This window comes from Anser brachyrhynchus (genome assembly GCF_964034855.1).
Source record: "Anser brachyrhynchus genome assembly, chromosome: 6".
NCBI lineage: Eukaryota > Metazoa > Chordata > Aves > Anseriformes > Anatidae > Anser > Anser brachyrhynchus.
Window position 1 is genome coordinate 9,983,273 of NC_137700.1, and position 20,534 is coordinate 10,003,806.

The 20,534-nt window shown below is 34.4% G+C and overlaps 1 protein-coding gene across 18 annotated transcripts in view; it reads right to left on the reverse strand.

Annotated features, from left to right (window-relative positions):
* The window catches only part of KCNMA1 (potassium calcium-activated channel subfamily M alpha 1), a 470,622-nt gene that overhangs the window by 233,650 nt on the left and 216,438 nt on the right, over positions 1-20,534 (reverse strand). For all 18 annotated transcript variants that reach the window (XM_080598324.1, XM_080598325.1, XM_080598315.1 and 15 more), the window contains one exon: positions 19,108-19,169. In XM_080598324.1, the coding sequence (XP_080454450.1) occupies positions 19,108-19,169 (62 nt within the window). The remainder of the gene's footprint in view (positions 1-19,107; positions 19,170-20,534) is intronic.

Genomic DNA, 20,534 nt, shown 5'->3' on the forward strand with positions numbered 1-20,534 from the left:
ATTCAAATGGTTTCCAGAGTGTGCCCTGCTATTCTACATGTTCCTCTCCTACGGGCTTTTCCAAACAGTCCCAAACTAATGCTACAACAGCAAAACTGTCCAGGAAAATTTGAAACAAATTTTTGATTCTATTCATTACTGTCTTTGTACCTTTTTCTTTGTATTGTGTACATCATAGGAGTAGTGAGACAAACTGGGAGAAGAAAGAGTAGTTGGCTATAAGAAGTTGATGCAAGGTACTACGCTGATCTGTGTGCAGGTTATTTAAATGAATTAAAGCTTTGAGAGGACATTTTCGTAAATGGAATTTCTGTGCACACACAAGTTATTATGACGTGCTAAGATACACATGTAATATGTGAACATGCATACACCTGTCATACAGGTTTCACCACTGTAAAAGAAATCAAATTCTGGGCTTCAGTTCAAAAAATAAACAGTTTCTACAACATGAGCTAAAGGAAAAGTTTTCTTCACTACTAATATATTACACTGTTTTTGTTTTGGCTAAACACTCAGTAGTGAAAACTGAGCATTACATTAACTTTGACCTTCATAACCCTCCTGACTTTTATAAATAACCAGAGGAGAAAATGAAAATACAGAGTTTTCATTGAAATAAAGTACTCAGAATCACTGAAATATGAATGTCCACTGGTATCCAATTTTGATTGCAAAATGCTTGAACTGAACTGGTAGAAATAAAATTGAAATCCAATAGAATTCAAGAGAAAAAAAAAAGCTGCCCCAATGACCTAAAGTCTAAAAATTTGTACTATTTTAAGATTCCAAAAAATGAGTTAAATTCAGTTAATTTTAAGAAAAAAAAGAATGAGAGAGAAATGTGAATGGAAGATTAAAAGATGAAACAATATTTGGATTGAAAGTTAACACATTTTTAACAGCAAGGTCAGTTAACTACTACATGTAGTTTTTTGGATAAATGGAAGGCTTTGCATCATATCATATCTTTAAAATGAAGTCTGAATAGCTTTCTGTTTTCACTTGTTTGAAGCAAAATACTACAGGGATGACTACATTAACAAATGTGGCCTAACTATCATAGTAGGCCCTTGGCCTTAAATTTCATAACCAACGGTATTTCACACTTTCTTTCAGCATTTTCCTCAGCCTACTACAGAACTCTAGTGATGGAAAGAAGTATTGAAGAAATCTTCTACCTAAGATATCACAATACGTTCATATGTATTTAAGCACAAATTAAAAACATGAAATATGCCACAATTTCATATTGGATAAGTAGTCAGCAACAGTAGTCAGATGAATTTAACTCAGCTCTATTTCTGACTTCTTTCAAGATCAGTAAAAAAAAAAATTCCATTTCAGCTAGTATGTTGAACTCTAATCTCCAGTAAGAGTTCATGGTTCAAAGAATTTCCCAGGTAGCCTTTGCAAATTAATTTTAATTAAGGTAAGCCAAGATAACACTGAAGTTACTTTCACTTCATTTTTTCCACTTCTATTCCACTCTTAATTTTACACAGAAAGCTCTCAACAATTCAGATCTACAGGAAAGTATAACACTGTACAAGTGTTATAATGGCTTTGCACAGAGTGAATTATATGTAATTGGACAGAAACTAAGCATGGGAGAAATGGGAGAAACACTTTTAATCTGATACAAGTTTATTGATCCTAAAGTTTGTTGATCCTATTTATTTCTCACCTAAATTTTATGCTGATAATATAATGCATGTCACTGAATACAAATTTCAAATATAAGGTGAGAAAAATTAAGGCTGAAATTAATCTTTTTTTTTTTCTTCTTAGTATTATTCAGGAAGATTATATGCAATGAAAAATGTAATTACTGTAAATAATGGTATCCTAACTGTTGGCTTCAGTACTGCCTTCTATTTTTTTTAAATCTCAGTCATAAAAGAGTCTTTTGACTAATATGACTATTTGTGCAGAGCAGAGCAAGTTAATTGAGTTCAGTTACACTAAGTTGCCCTTTACTGACAACGAATATTGTGGACTATTATAATTATAAATAATAGCAAAACATACTTCATATATTCAATAGAACCTTATTCTTATAATACTATTCTCACATAGGCATAGAAACTGAGCAATCTTTGTTGAAAAATGTTAATTTTTTTTCCAAAAGACATGGTGTATAACTCATACAGATTCAAAGAATGTTAGTAGAAAACTCCCTTGTTTCGAGAAAACATGAAATTCAAAAGGGTAACAAGAACAACACTGTGCAATACTTTTTAGGGCTATTAGCATCAAAATTCCTTTGTGTAATGAATCTTACAAGTATCACATTGTCTCTTGCAAACTCCTGCAATTTTCTGAATTATAAGAATTTTTTAATGGATGTCAAAAACAAAGCAGCATACATAGAAACCCACTATTTCTTAATGTTTACCAAAGTGGAGATCCTGCGAGAAAATCAAGTCTGCAAATCTCCACAAATTTGTGTTAATCCATTTTTATGTGCTTAAAAAGCATTCCACACAAGTGGCTGGCCCTTATTTTTAAAGCCAAAACATTCCCACCAGTACCAGATGCACAGATATGCCACAAGCTAACAATTTTGCTACAGAACAGAATCTGACCTGCTCCCTCTAATTGCACTAGGTTTGATAAGAGGGGAAAGAAGAAAAAAAAAAAAGATTAAGTGAACATGATGACAAAGCAACATATAATCACACGAAGTAATCTCTTTTTTAGGCTAGTAGAGGTTAGCCTATCACTTTCACCTTATGCTGAATACAGCTGATCAATTGATCACAGTTCTCTGAGCAGCACTCTGGCTCTGCATATTTAAAGCACTTCACAAATAAAAAGATAACAGTATTGTAATGTTCCATTAGTGCTTCTTTTCTGTGCACACCAGTGAGAACTTACAGTTCTCTTTGTGAAGGTGGTGTTCTCTCAGGTCTCAGAGGGCTTTATGAAAAAATTAAAAAAAAAGAAAGAAAGAAAGAAAGAAAGGAGGGACAATGGTGTCCATTAAATTGCACCAGTTACCTCAGAAAGGCTAAAAAAAGTCATTAACATACAGGAGAATAAAAATAAATAAATAAATAAATCAAGTATTCACATATATGTAAATTCCTACTTCTGTTTTCATTGTTGTTGGGTTCTAGGTTTGGTATTTACTGAAGAGAGAGCTTTTTTTTTTTTTCTTAGGTGCCTAATTAACATGGCATAGTTGGCCCTGCAACTCTGTCAGAAACAACATATGCGTCAAAAGTGGAAAAAAGTGGAATGGGTGTCCTTGCTGCAAGGAATTTTATTTTTAAACACAAATGACTCATCAACGACTGGCGTGTCCCAAAAGCTACAATTTGTCAAGCTGTCCGGAGAAAAAGGGAAGAAGAAAAGGATAAGAGGTCATATCTTTATTTGTATTTGTAACTTGAAAATCAGGGGATAAGACACTGAGTGTGTATGTTAAACTCAGCTCTAAAAGGCAATCCTCCGTTCAAGACATGTTTTGATAACAGAAATGTAGTGGAATACTTCTTTGAAAATGGTATCTATTCTTTTAAAAACATTGTCCAAGTTATCTCCTTTTTTATATTAGATGGATTTATAAATTCGTCCAGTGGTAAGAACGAATACTGTTAATTCAGTGTGCATAACATATCTGTCTGAAGGGGAATAAAACATTGGATGAAGTACTTGCAGATGCATTCCCAGATGCTTCAGGATGAAACAAAAAATGCAGAGTTTAATTTGAAAAGAGGAAAGGTATGTGAACTAATAAAATGTTTTAACCTGTAAAACATGGAAACATGCAAACATGGAAACACTGTACAATTATTCCCTGAAGCATATTCTTCAGACTAATGTCCAAGGAACATTTTATATTGCTATCTAGGGAAGACAAGGAAAATAGTAGTAGCAGCATCAGTCCTTACACTGAATCAGGAAAAAAAAGAAAAAAAAAGATAGAAATTAACAAAGGACATTGGTTGTGAGTTTTTGAAATAACAGAGATACTTTTACTACTCTAGTTTCATTGTCCTCACAGACCAGTTCCTTGCAGTTCTTGCAAAGATATGAAGCGAGTATGGTATCAAAACTAATGCAAGATTTATGAAAGCAGGGCAGCAGAAGATAAACTACAGAATTTAAAACTTTTTTTTAGAAGTATGGTTTTCTCCTGTTGCCTGATTATGTCAGGCATCTGCCTGGAGCCTTCAGGGGAATTAAAACACACTTAGGCTTTTTTTGCTCTTGCAAAAATCAAGCTTTGAGATATTGCCCTACAAACACTAATAAAATTTAAAGCACATAGGCACAATCTCCCCAAAACAGAGTGAGTAAACAATGAAGAGTCAGGAATCAACCTGATGCCTTTTGATTTCTCAGTGCACAAAGGCAGAAACAATTAAATGGGAAAGAAAGATGTAATCTGGTACATAGGGATGTTGAATACTAGCCAGTTCCACTGCCTTTATCAATGAGTACTTGCTCTGTGAAAACTTGCCAGGTGAGTCAACCTTCTGGTATACATTCTTTGTCCTGTTTATGGAGCTCAGGTATCCCACATAAAGCATAACAGCATTCAAAATAAATAAATAAATAATTACACGCAACAGAATCTTAGGGAAAAAGAATTTGCTCCTCAAATGCAGATTATCACATAGCAGTGCAAACCTCTGAGAAAATTAAAAGAAGATGGATTATCAGTTTCTTGTTTTTCATTGCTATAATAGCTCTAATCTCATTTACATCTTACTCTTTGCTAACATTCCCATGCAGAGCTGCAGGAAGAAACATTATGGTAGGCAGTAAAACCTGGAGGAGAAAAAAAATGAATTAACCATTCTCCTAAAAAGCATGGCTTTTCTGGGGGACTATAGATATTTTCATGCCTTCAAATCTACTTCAGAACAGCTCCAGAGTCACCAATATAAACTTTCTTGCTGTGAATAACATTTGCTGTTGAGATCACAGAACTGATCTGCAACACAGCAAGTGAAAGAAGAATTTTGTTTTACATTTTCTGTGTTGGTACTAAATACTTGTTGGATTCATTTTCTGATAAGCTACAAAAGGCATCTTTCTGCAAGTTGTCAGAAGCATTCCTGTGTACCTACACACAGCCACTGGATTTAAAAAATAAAAATAAAAATCTATTCCTCTTGATCAGCTACACTAAAAAACAAACTCACATCTGTGTTACCGTGAACTACAGAGTGGTTATGAAAAAGAGAGTCTGTACGGGCCAGAAAGGGTCACACATCTTCCTTGTGCCTGGATCCATTTCAGAGTCTTTTGAGACTCTTTGAATTTATCCTCATAAATGATAAACTGTGCTACAAAAGGTGAGCATGTTAAAAGTTAACTTTTTTTTTTTAAATCAAGACTGTTTTCTAGCAAAAAAAAAATCTTTTTAAGTTTGAAATCCTACAGATATCTTTGCTGCACTACAGGCTTAGATCCTTCAAGTAAAAACACGGTCTTCATTTCCTTTCAGTGTTCCAGGCCGCATAAGTCACCTTTATATTACAGAAGATATTTTTACAGAAAAATGAGAAAAACTCCTTACTTTTTTCTTCACTGTCAACTGAAAAAGGTGAAAAAAAATCACAGACGAATCACCTGAATTCTCAGTTATACTCTTCCACAAGGCTGAGCACAGTCCTGTGACCCAAAAACATATCAAGTTGATTAGGACACAGAAGGAATATGACTGTGCAAAAGGACCAATGTGCTGTAAGCAGTGTCTCCCCACCAGAGCCAATGAAAGAGCTGTAACTACAGAACTGGAGAATATTCTACCAAATCCAATAAAGGATGCAACCTTACCTCTTTCACAGTACATGATTCAATAACATTCAGGTTGCAACAGTCTCACCCCCTGTCTATAAAACTGGTTCTTGGCATTAGTCTAGATATCATTCATGTTTCCTTGTAACCAGAAAACACACGGTTAAAAAGACTTGAAACAAGAGGAAACAAAATCTTGAAATAAAGACTTGAAAATTCTCTAAAAATGTTACAGGGTCTCTTAGGGAGTTTTTAGCATTCAGAAATAATAGTACAACACAGATTTTTCATAGTAGCAAATTTTCCAGAGGAAAGACGTGGAAATATGGAGATTTCAACATGCCAGTTTCATTAATCTGTACAATGTTATTACAGTTCACATTTTCACCAATCACCACATTATTAAAACTCAAGATGAAAAAGATGCTGCAATGGACAGCATTACAGCCAATCTTTATAATCAGGTTATACCAAATTAGTACTGAGATGATCATACTACATACGTGTGTGCATACTGTATCAAACAACTAAAAAGTAAATGTATCTAGTTCTCTATTCAACATATATTTGAAATCTACTTTCATTTAGTTCCCTTTCACTCATCTAGTTGATAGCTTACTGTAACACATGGTACAGAATTTCACTTCTCTGCTCTATTCCACTGCTACATAAAAAAACTTCATTTGAAATTCTGCCTGTTGCATTTAATTGCATAAACTGAGCAAGCTGGATCTGGAAAGGGTAGTCTGCATCTCTCAGAAGGCAGACAAGTAGTGACCAGAATCAGGCCCAATTTTGTTTTGAAAGAAATTAAGAAATGCAATCAGCCACATAGTATGAGTTAAAATAATTGCAGACCTACTCAGAAAACTGAATTTGGAAACTTGAAGCTCCTATGCACATACACAGGACAGTAAAACTGTATTTGGCTACAGTAAACTAGTCTTCACAGGTCAGAGTACTCAATAATGGACACTGGCACCATCTAAGAAAACTGCATGAACAAAACTGAGGAATTTCTTCTACCTGGTCTAGTGGAAGGTGTCCATGCCCATGGCACGGGGGTTGGAATTAGATGATATCAAGATCCTTTCCAACCCAAATCATTCTATGATTCTATGATTTCATGACAATATTCAGATTTTGTTTAAGGGAAGATGTTTGATAAATGAAAGGCGAACTGCAGAAACCTATTGACAAACAACAGGAACAGACAGGAATGGAAACGGACAAACAGGAATCAAAAACATCTCATGCCAGTGACACTGTAAGGACAGGATATCAATAAATGAAAAATCAAGTGAGTAAGATAACACTCGGAACAGTGCCTAAAGACTACAAAAACTTTGGTTTAACATTAGACATAGAGGAATTTTAAAATAATAGACTTTTTAAAGTGAGCAAATTTGAATGAAGACCAATTGATAGTAAAGAAACTAAACAGAAAGAGATGTAGAAGTTGCTACTCAGACCCAAGCAACCCAAACAAGTTCAAAAAGATCCAAAAGATCTAAAAAGATCAACAGCACTATTCGTATTGGTGTAACAGTGTGATGCCTATGTTAAACAAGACAAACATGCTGCTGTCATTAAATTAGATACTGAGTAATGGAATGTGATGCCTTTTCCTTCCTCCTTTTGGTGAAAGAAGAAAATTATTTGAAAGAAAACTCATATATTAGAACATATATTCATATATTCCTTTCTACACTCTAACCAAAAGCAACGCTATAGTAAAGGGTATTTATAACATGGAAAATATTTTAAGCAACACATTGAATAAAAATACTATAAAACTAATAACTACAGATTTGCTGGAGAAGCTAGCTAAGCCAGAATCCACCAAATCAATATTGAACCTCAAAAAAGGTTAAGCCCATAAAATAAAACAACAGAACCTTCATCAGTGAAAATGAAGCTAATTTAACATCTTTCAATTTTCCTTAGTAAGTGTAGACATACTTCTGTTTAAAAGTAGCTTTTTAATAAAAATAATCAATATTTAAATACGTTCAAGATTAAACATTAACATTTCATGCCATTGTAGCACTGGAATAACTGTGTTCAAACACCAATCAAATGAATTAAAAAATATCAAATTTCTACAAATCACCATTTTCTCAAAACAAAACACTAGACAAAAACACAAATAGTGAAGATCTGGACCTGATAACACAAAGTTCTGTGTTGGATTTAGCCAGATGTTACACAGTGAAGCATTGGTATCTGCAGCATCATTAAGGAGCTTCTAGATATCCCTTTCTTCTTTTATTTTTCCACACTAGGATAAATAATCTCATGGGCAAAGTACATTTCAGCCCAGCTGTGCCAATTCTCTAATTTCCAATCTGAGTTTACAAACTACATCATCAAGACTTTTTTTTTTAATATATATATATATATTATTATTTGTGTTGAAATTGCCAAAAAAAATTTCCTTTCTCCATCTTTTTTAAACAGGAATCCTACTACACCATAGTCAAAAAAAAAAAAAGAAAAAAAAAGCAATAAAAGAAAAAAGCTGAAAAGCTGAAGTAAGAGATGAAACAAAAACATTTATACATCTCATTACTGAAATCTAGAAAGATTAAGGAGAAGAGAAAACACTGATATCTAAAAAAAATCTAGAATGGAAAGTAAATAAAAAAGCAGGATATCAGGAAAGTGTCTCGACTGTCAGCAGACTCTACCATACAAACCCTCATAAACACATAAAAAAAAGTGGGAAGACATTAATTTTGTCTAATAGTCCGAACTGTTACCTACTTATCAAAATGGAAAATAGGTAGAGAAAATGGGAATTTCACATTCTGAGCATCAAACTCCCCTGGAATTCTAGAATCAATAACATAAAGAAATGCCAATAAATTAGCCCAACATCCTACCATCTGGAGTATCACCAAGTGTATGTAAAACTAAACTACCAGTTATTTTATGTTATTTTCTTCAAAGCTTGTTTTACAGAAAATTCCACAACCATTCTAGGTTATCTTTTCCAATACTTCACAAGTATCAAGTTTTCTTTAATATCTAAACTAAACCTGCACAGTTGTGAATTGTGCACATTTTACAATTTCTCCAGACACCACAGAGAAGACCTTTGATTACCCCTCCATTTATATTGGAATGACACCATTGGAATGGTGTCATATCTGCTCTCCCTACAACACAACATGGAGGGTTTTTTTCTTCCCCAGATGGAAAAAATCCTGCAACAACCACTCCTCTTTCTTTTAACTTATCCCTCACAAGAAGATGGATAACTACACTTTTGATCATTCTCTTTTTCCACCTCTTTCTTCAGTTTTTCTGCTTATTTCTGATACAATGATGTAGAAAAAATATATATACATGCTTTGAAGCATTATCATGTCTACGGATACTCTACTGTCCATAGTCTAGAAATTACACTGCTGTAATCTTTTCATTTCCTCCTCACAAAAAAAATATGAAACAAGGTTTTTGTGTAAAATCACGCTCCCTTGAAGCAGCCTATATTTATGTAAATATAGGTGAAAGAGTATTTAAATTAGACAACACTTCATTTAGAGGTTCCTCCTTCATCCTTCAAACAGATGAACTATGTGGAGCAACATGCCATGCCCTCCTGCCAATGTGCCAGTGATACAGATTTTTGTCCATGTCAAAAACCCATTTCAGCTGTTCAGTACAAATTGGGTAAGGTAGCACTACTGGTAAAAATAAATAAATAAATAAATAAAGGATCTGATTCTTGAAATATTATGCTCTGATTTTCCTAGGTAATATTCCAAGAGAATTCAAACTGTATAAGTATTAGCTCATGAAAAAAGATGACCTAACTTCTTGAAGATCAAACTCTTAAGCTAGCTGTTTTCAGTATAAACACTATTAATTCAAGTGATGCATTTATATACAGGCCTACCTGGCAAGATTTTCATACAAATAAAGTCACTAAATATCACTGCATTTATAAGCTTTTGCTATTTAAAACACTGGCATATTTTTGGAATAACAAAATAATACTATCTTGAACTTCAGTGATTCCTTATCGTGCATCAGGTTCCAGCTGTAAAGCAGCATTGCAGAAAAGGACCTTAGGGTCCTGATGGACAAGATCAACATAAACCACCAATGTCCTCTTGCAATAAAGGTTTGCAGCATCCTGGGCTGCATTACGGAATTTATCTCCAGCATGTCAAAGGAGGTGATCTTTCCCCTCTGTTCAGTACTGGTGAGGTCACATCCGGAGGCCTGGGTCTGCTCTCCATACAGGAGAGACAATGACACAGAAGAGTGAAATCCGCGAAGGGCCACAAAGATTATTGCCTATAGCATCTCTCACATGAGACCCTGAGAGAGCTAGGATTGTTTAGTTTAGAGAAGATAAGGCTCAGCAGGATCTTATCAATGTGTATCAACACCTGATGGAGCCTCCTTCAGGAATAAAGAAAGATCCAAACTCTTCTCAATGGTGCCCAATGACAGAATAAGAGGAAATGACATGAACTGAAACACACGAATTCCCAATTAAATATAACAAAACAAAACAAAAAAACATATTTGACTATGAGGGTGATCAGACACTGGAGCAGGTTGCCCAGAGAGACTGTGGAGCCTCCACCTTTGCAGATATTCACAACCCAGCTGGACATAGTCCTAATCCTGTTTGAATCACGTGATGGGACTAAGCAATCTCTCAAGGTCCCTTTGAATCTAAGCAATTCAGAAATTCTGCATCAAGACAGTTGAAATAAAGTTACATGTTCAAATATAAACTGGTTAGTTAAATACTAAAAATGAACCAAATTGAAGATGATAATGGCTTATTTCCAGACTGCATATACAAAACAGATGTGATTTATGCCATGAGTTGATTTATTCATTTTTTATTTTTTAGATGTTTTTCAGAAATTTCAACCCATTTGAAATGTTTTACAAGACTTAACACTTAAGAAAATTTAGCCCATTGCAATTTATCCCATCAACAAAAATATGTGTCATGATAAAGAAAATTTCTCAATAACACCAAGGAGTAAAAACAATAAAAAACAATAACGCAAATTTTCCCCTAAGCTTGGTTTGCCAATTTTTACATAAGGAAACTTGGGGGGGGGGGGGGGGGGGGGGGTGTGTGCATTTTATCTAAAATCTGTCCAGAATATTTCTCTTTTAATCCATTTTCAATGATTCATTTGGACTATTGAACAAGCACAAACCACTGCTACTGATTAATAGAAACTTCATTGCATTCTTTTGTCTTGAGAAAACAGAATATTTACATGTTGCCTAACTAGTGATTATATACAGCTAATAAAAATCATTCTAATCCAGTGTTGATTCACCAATATGATAAACAAATACAGAGGAATTAACTCTATTTATGATAATAACCTAGCTGGATAACACTACAATTTTTTTTTTAAGGAGTTTTAGAGTCTTCCTCAATTCCTAAGTACACTGGAAGAGCTATTCAGGCAGTGTTTTGCACATTTTAGTGCATATAATTTACCAAATTGAAGTTCTCCAAGCATGTCAGAGAACAAATGCAAACACAGAATTATGAGATGGACAGTATAGAAAACATGCATCTAAATTCCATTTGTATGTTTCAGTATATTCAGCATGCGAATGAACAGTTTAAGACAATACCTATAATGATTGATTGCTGTATCACAAGAGACAAACATCTATCAATAAGCCTAAGGAACATACAAATCATACCTAATAATATAAAAAAAATCACAGTACAAGATTTTACATCTTGTCATGCATTATTTGTGTTAACACTGTTAATTTTGCAACTACTTTTGAAATTATCTTCAGTCATTCCTCACATCTAAATTCAGGTAAGGCTTAAAAAGCTGCCACTTATGAAATCTCAAAACTTCACAGAGAATTTTTTTCCTATATACAGTGTTCACTGCAATGCTATTCTACTTTTGACATAGACAGCTAAGAAAAACATGGAGAATAGCTATTTGTTCCACTGCACCCCCCCTCCCCCCGACCCCCAGCATTGTGGTTTGTTTCTTTTGCTTTTTGCCTTAAAATAATCACATCATTTTTGTTGCTGGATTTCACTCTTAGATAACATCTGTACCTAGCAAAGGCCATGCATCTTTCTGCTATTCAATTGTTTTCAGAGCCCATGCACTGCACTGCACACCTACCTGCCTTCAACTCTAGCATGCCACACAACAATGACCACTGAATCTTAACTATTGATGTTTTCCCATGAAACTCCACAGAGCAACGAGGAAAATTAAAATTCACTGCAACAAATAAAGATTTGTTCTGCAAATTCCCTTTCGATTAAGCCAACAATGGTGTACACCCAGTTGTCTACTATAAACACTGTAAAGATAAAACTAGCTTTGTCTGCCTTCATTTATGACTGAGAACCTTATTCAATGCTGTATGAGTTTAAAGGGTATTGAGTCCTTACAGACCATACATTATCACTTGCCAAGAATCATCAGTAGAAACAGCTGACGTGAAGTTTCTGTTACAACAGTAAAAAAGTGATTTGAAAGTAATGACCCAAGAGAGCTTCATTTAAACATTTAACCTAGAGTTTCTGTATTTCCAAAAATAAAACCTATCGCTCAGTTTAACTACTGAGCAGTAAACAAAACTAACACATGTTTTTAAGAATTAACCCCACTTTATTTCTCCACCCCCCCCCCGCCTTTTTTTTTGTTGAGGAAAGGTGGTTAAAAGAAATTCACCTTGATTTACTTCAGCATTAGACAAAATTTATCATCTCAAAGCAACTCATGGAAGCTGCTGCAGTATTAACAAAACTTAGATGAAGAAAAAAATCAAAATTGAGGAGGAGACTGGCTGCAGGATACCATGGGAGATTTGGACAGTCTGTATGAGACTGTATTATTTACAACAAATTATCCTTATGAAGGGAATAATACTGTTTTAATCTACTTGCGAAGACACAGACCACTGTAATTTTAGCAACTTGAGCAATGATAAATATAATCTAACAACATTTTCTTGAACCAGATCCCAGAATTTAAAGTCAGCTTCATCTCTATTCATGTGTCATGAAACAAAATAAGCAAACTCTAAGCTGAAGCTTATAACAACATGTATTAGTCTATTTTTTGTTAAATAAGATCAGATCAAAAAATTGAATTTACTGGGAGAGCTGCTTTTCTGAGAATCTTTAACATCTTAATTATTATAAGTCAGGCCACTAGGATTCACCTGAAATTCAGATGTAACTATTGTATTTTCTGAGTTACAGTAGAGATTTCAATTGTGGTTTTTTTTTTCCTCCTAAGGGTCATGAAACTGAGGAAGTTACCAAAATGTTCTGCTGATTAGTCCAGATGATGTGGAAAAGCTGACTGATCTGTAATGAAAGTATAAGATTGATATCTAAAAATATTTTATTTTTGGCATTTGAACAGATTTACTACCTATTCAGTTAAAATTCATATCTCAGATGTATCTATAAAGTTTATATATATGCCTATTTATAGATCTATATATACAGCCTAAACAAATAAGAAAAATTTGAATCCTCTTGGGCAGTGACAAACTGTATCCATGCTAAAATTAAATATATAATCTTCATCAGGCTTGTCTTATTTCTACAGAACACGTTATTGCACTAAATTAAATGTCTTTCACAAGACAAAATGGCAACAATAGCAAACAATGGCAAGCCAAACATCATACACAATCACAATTTATCCTCAAATATTCCCACAGCATAACTGAATTTATAAGGACTTGAAAAAAAAAATTGACATAGAAAAACAAAATTAGTTCTGCTACTAAAACATTCCAAGAAAATGTAGTTGCTTTGCTAATAATTTCTCTTTGTGCAGTCATTGAGTAAATTCCTAAGAATATTTATTTCTAGAATGCATGCTTCCTAATCTTTTCCCATACAATGACAAAAGGTGCAACGTGAATCCTAGAAAACCCGACTTCTCATCTTGCATTGTTTTTGGCAAGTGATTTCTAGCATAGCGTCTCTGATGGCTTGTTTTCCAGATAATACTGTTATTAAGCAAGTAGGTAACAAAGACTTGCTTCACTCTAAATAATAAAAACTAGCCAAAATATAACTGCAAGACACCCCAGGAGACACTGAAGCTCAAGGATGGAATGACAACACCTTCTAAAACTCATCTACATATAGAACCTAACACAAGAATACAACTGGTGTGTCATTAACAGTGCATTTTTAGGCAGCCAAATATATATGCATCTACTTTTTTTTTTATATATACCTAATAAAAACTATACTGAAGAATGGATAATGATGCACTAAACAGAATGTCAGCAGTTAAGCAGCAGACGTGACAAAGTAACTTTAAAAGTAAATGTTTTCTTTTTCCGTATAAAATTATTTGATTAATGTTTGAAATAAACTTTGTGACTCATTGTCAAAGAACACTACCTCAATAAACCACTTCCTTGAAGAGAGCCCTAAAGATAGTTCATCTAGTCCATTAAAACTGTGTTTTAAATAACATTCTTACATACTCTTCAAGGATTAATTCTTAAGCAATACAATCCCAAATATGTCAAGCTTGCTCAATCCCACAGAGCACAGAATGACCAGCATCAATCAAGCCTGAATTTGTGGTGACTAAAAGTACATATTTTCATTCTCTTTCTTGAGAAACAATTGATGAAAAGGGTTCAGAGATGAAGACATGTAAGATGTTTTGATAGTTTTGAAACTTGGTAAATTTTAAGGAAAGTCTAGAATAGACACATTTGTGGAAAGCACAAAGTTCATATACAAAAAAAAAAGTTGTTTTAAAATTAAGCTGTGATAAGAGCATTTTCCTTACAGTGTAGTTAAGACAAGTGTGGTAGTTTTACATTTGGACAGTATTCAGGTTCCCTGGATATCTGACCTACACAAATGGGATTTTACACAATCAATATGCAAAAGGAGCAAGTACTTCCAAAACCTTCTAAAATATACAAAGAAAAGTAGAACAAAAAATTAGAGTGGTTTTTTTTTTTTCCTTCCCATGTTTAAAAAGAAATAAAGCTGTCTTATTAAGAGGAGCAGCAGTTAAGAACAAGCTCAGGGCTCAGCATGATCCTATATGCTTGTGTGTACATTTGTGTACATCTTCATATTCACAATGGCACTGTTATTCTTAGATCCAGCTGTTTTACACTCATTGCCAGATGGTATGTTTATGTACAATTCTAATTAAGTATAATATGTGGGACAGTACTGGAAAAAAAAAAAGCTATTTAATAATGACTACACTAATGCCTTTGAAAATACAAACAACTCCTAAAAATAATAAACCAAAAAACTCCGGTGAGTAGAACAGAGCAAGTTGTGAGACTTAGGTTTTCACCTTGCCATTGTTCGGTTCTATTACTTCTGCATGATTCCAGTTTTTCAGGAAGGAATTCCAATAAACGAGGTAGACTTCAAGAGACAGTGCAGCAATAGCTTGTCATTAGAAGGCAAGCTTTTTTGCAGAAGTATTGAATTTCTGTGCCTGAAAAGCACAGCTCATATCTATGGTTGCATACGACATTGCCTTGCATCCCAAAAGAGAAAACAGAATCAGAGAAAAGGATATTCACATCACAAACAGTTTCCTTACTACCACCATTGCAAGAAAGAGAAAACAGGGAGCCCTGAGTTACCAGTTCAGGAGAAAATTGAGAAGTCTTTGCAAGTGCTTTTACTGATGATGCCTAAAGATGGTAATAGCAAGCAAATGTTATTTTCTACTCTATTCAAGTCACTAGTGCAGTATGAAATGCAGAGGTCAGGATGACAAACAAAAATAGGCAATTCACCTTCACTGTTGATGTCAACAAAACTCAGAGAAGTACTTCCAAGTACATTTGTTAAAACATATTTTAAAAACAGAAAAACAGAACTGGACACAGGAAGAAAGTTTTGAAAACTACATATAAAAAGGCATGGAAAATGAAAAAGTAATGGCAGACATCAGGCTCTCTGCTCTACAGGAGCACAGTCAACAGACTCTAGAGAACCATCTAAAGAGTGTACAACAAGTCAGATTTTCTTCTTTAAAATGAAGGATGATTCCATTGTTTTCTTACCTTGAAGAATTAAATCATGAAAAGTTTTAAAGGAAACATGAACCAGGAAAGAACCATTATTAGGATATATGATGCTATTATGTACTAAAGTAGATCACTTTCTTAATCAAAACTCTCCTGAGTAACTGCTTATGACTTTTTCTTTGAATGGTCTTTTATTCAAACTAAAAATGAAAGACAGACATTAAAGTGAACCAATCTCTAAAAATAAAAATGTAATGTTTTGGTTGTTACCCCAAAAATAAAATAATTTTGTGGATGATATTGACAATATATCTTTGGCAAAATTTTCATGTTTAACTATTCCCGGTATTGAAAAATGCCATTGTCCAAGGAAGCAGTTTTTTTATGAATGTAATGCTATAAATAAAAGAATGAAGGAGGCTAGTACTTAGTAATAGGTGAAACATTTCCTACTGGGATGTGATTGGATTTAATTGGTAGGAATGCTAAAATAGTCATTTCTCTGCTCAATGATTTTCCACTTTAATGACTATAATCTTCCATTAGTTGCTAGCACGCAAAAATATTCTATATATAACTTGTGGTACTAAGAGACAATGACTGAAGCTGGCAGCACGTAAGAAGTAAAGGCATTGAATTTACACTCCTTTCAGCTGTGATGTCATTTGTTTTACCTGCAGTCACCTTCCCTACACCATGACTGTAGCAGAGGGAACAATGAGTAGTATCTTCAATATTGACCTTACAGAATTCCTCAGTGCCTTTCACTAGAATTAATCATGACAAGTCCTTGACTGACAGAACTGAGTGGGGTCTCCTTTCTCTCCTTCCCTCACCACCCAAGAAAGTGGTGGTAAAAGCTGTGCCCATTTTCTTGAGGCCTGTTGTGTATGAAGTCATGTAGGATTCCTTCAAGTACATAGCTGTCCATTGTGTCTACAAAACTACTGGTAGATTAGGATGAATAAATCCAGCTTTTTGTTCTGGACAAATGCTTACTTTTCAACTCTGTATTGAAGACATGATTTTTGTCACTCTAGGTGTTAGCTCAAATGACAGCTAAGTGTCCATGGCACAGGTTGAATACAACAGCTATAGAATGCATCTCCAAGAAAAATCTCGCAATGGTATATATCACTGTCCAGTGTGCAAACTAGACCCTGTTTGTCTCTACACGCCAAGACAGTTTCCACTTGTCCAGCTGTTTTATCATGGTCTTCCTCTCAAACCACCTTCATCCCTTCCCCATTTCCTGTTTGACCAGATCCTAAAAGGAATTACTTAATCATACACTTAGGACCTTAAATAGACCGATATATAACTACCACATTTCATTCTACATTGCTGCAGTACAAGTCAAGTAAACTGTTAATACAAAATGAAGCAAAATTTTTCACTTCAGGGAAATATCTGGGGAGCTTCTAACCTGATTTAAACAACTAATGAACATTAAAAAAAAAAGAGTGTGTGGGAAGAAAGCAAGGTAAGAGAAGAGGAGGAAAAACAACAGGAAAAGTCTGTAAGTGTAATATATTAACTTGAGGTCGCTGAATTTAAACTGCAGTTGTGTGTTAAACATTGGCTGAAAGCTTACAGAAATGTACAGTTAAAACATTTTTTTAACCCCACTGAAAAAGCAGCTAATAAGCTAGTAGCAGTACATGGTTTAGGTAGCGCACAGAAAGCTTAAGCACCCCAGAAGCATCTCCTATTTTGTCAGCTTTGCTGTCCTTGAGGAAGAAAATTAAACAAAGGTTTCTAGAATACAGTGCCTGAAAGTCATTATATAAACAATCACTATCACAACAGACAATTGTTCTGAGAAATAAGTATCTGGTTTTTTGGTCTGAAATTGAAATGAGTGGAAGCAGATCTTATTCTGTTTGACGCCTTTGACTTGGACATGTTGGGCACCAAGAAGTTTTACCGTTGTGCTTGAAAAAGATCTTCAGAAAAGCACCACCTTATGTGCTTCAGTGGTGACATATTAAAGGAATAGGTTGCTAAAATTGAGAACACTCTATTTAAGGAGGAAGAAGCATAGACCTTGAGTTTTCTCACCACTTCATTCGTCTCCACAAAGAAAATCTCTGCCTTAATTTACTTGGCACATCTAGACTACAAAGGTATGACTTGACTCACACAACATATTGCTGACATTCATATATTCAAGACCACCTTTTGCTGGTGCTACAACCTGCCTAGATATCAGAAAGTATAAACAGCAGAAGTGAAACATCTGATTTTCTGGGTCATGTAGGGATTGTATCACATTGCCCCCACTGTTACTACCGACAGCTAGGCAGGCTCATATGAGCAACTCCAGCAAAGTACCTTAACTGTTAGAGTAAAGGTAACCCTAAAACTCATTCAGAAAAAAAAAAAAAGAAAAGAAAAAAGAAAAAAAAGCAGTAAATGTACAGTTCAAAAGCTTTGAAATGCTACTGACATTTCATTATATCATCCTCCCAGAACAATTAAATTTAAGAGAATAATGTTTTACTAACTATGGTTTCTTCTGAGTTGGGCTACTGATTTGCTTCTTCCACCAGTGCCAGCATCCAGCTTAACAAGAAAACAAAGGTGGACTATGAATGGGACTAAATGAAGGATATTCCTAGTTATGCTGTTTTGTCCCAAATCATCACAAACCTTAATAGGTCAGGATTAAACTTTCTGTTGCCTGGCCAAAAGACAGTACTCTTATGATAATGGTGGTGTGTGACAATTTAAAAATAATTTAAATTTGATAATTTAAAAAATATTGATATGTTTTGCAGATTTTAATGGCCTACCTTATCTTGGGAGATATCTATCAAATGCAGGAGCTGCAAATCTGAACAGATATGAGAGATATAATGCTCATACTGTCTACTTCATTCAGAATTTTTTGTTGTTTTCAGAAGTGTTCCTGTCAGTCTCCTGAAACACTTTTTTTTGTTTTTTCCTCCTGCAAACTAAGTTTTTGGCGCATATTCTCCCTCTTTGGTGGATATTTATTATCCTGGTCTTGATTTTGAAAGATTTTACACATGCCCAATAAAGATAAAAAACAATTTTGCAACAGTATGTATAAACTCAACACACAAAAGTACTGTTTTTCTGCCTACGCTTCCTACAGATCCAATGGCATCACATTCAATCCAGTTAATATTGGATATTTTTCCCATCTTTGAGTTATTTGGTAGACCATGCACCATTATAAAGTTCTTCACACTCAGGCAATGAAATCAAACACAGAGTTGAAGTAGATTAATGGAGCAATTCAAAGATGTATAATTGCAGTAGGAAAGAAGAGAAAGGAAAATGTTCTAGAATACTCACTTTGATGAATCTATGAAGTATATTACAAGAGCACCAATACTAAGAGCGAAGACTAAGACAACCTACAAAAGAAAAGTAGGAGTGATTATTAACAGTGTTAAAGTGAAACATTTATTCTTCTACACACAATAAAAATCATAAAATAGTATTCTTTTTATTTCATCTGTCATTTGCTCTATTAAGGTTGTTACTCCTTGAATTTCAAACAGTATATATTATCACAGAATGCTTTCTTGCATTGAAAAAGAGCCACAAACACATCGAATCTCAGAGCAGGGCAATCCAGTAGACAATTAGGTCTTAAATCCTAACCTCTGCTAACTTAGAATCTTAAATTTCGAATAGCCAGCAATCCCATTGTATGCCATTAAAGTTGCAGTATACGTTTAAAAGAACTGTCTTTCAGGACTACAGTAAAAAGCATCTGCTCAATGGTAGGTAAACCAAGAGCAATGACAGATTATGCTGAATTTCCATTTATAAACGTGCTTTTGAAATCCACCGGTTATGTATAAGGCTGTGTAAAAATATGTATTTACTTTGCACTCTTGTCCACTAAAACACCAGTTAACTTCCAAACATATTAAAAAATAATAGCTTGATGCAACTTGTATACAAAGGATACACACCCAGGGCAATTTTTCCCCTTTTAAATCTGTTGAATTTTTTGAACAAATGTATTTTGTTACATATGGCATCTAGCCCTTATTAGCTGTGTAGAAATTGCTCTTCTGCCTAGTACATCAGAAGCTGGACTAATCACATCTAACTTTTTTTTCCCCCCCCAAACATAAAGTCTATTTGTCTATTCTACTGGCTCTAGCACTTTGGGAACATTTAGTTTCACATCCTACCCAAAGTGGGTCTGCATCTACACAGGACAGCATAACTGAAGTTTCTGCATTCTAATTTTGTCTTGAAAAATCATCAACTACACAATAGTTTCTGTACCCATTGTAACTTAGATGTCTGATATGGTAATGATAGGCTTATTCTCTTGAACAATGCCATCCCCTGGGTAATTTGGAATTTTAAAACATGGATCCAATAAGCTATTTTTCGTATGATAGAATATGATTTTATTGGAAGAAATCGAAAAAAAAATACTGTCTGCTACAGTGAAGATACAAAACAGATGAAAAATTATGTCTCCTGCAACTCTTATCTGATCTACTGGCCTACAGAATCAAAACAGAATGTTCTTGAGTCTTCTGACAGGTACTTCTCAAGTAGCTGCTTAGAAGTAACATCCCTTAAAATAAACCCAGAGCATTGGTAGTTCAAGACCAGATAGACCAGAGTACTACTAAGGGGACATGCAGCTCCTCACAGTCCCAGTTAAAATACAACTTCTTAGGTCAGAAATGGCTAAAAACCACATCATGTAAACAACCATATTTGTGAAATAAACTAGCAATGTCAGTCGA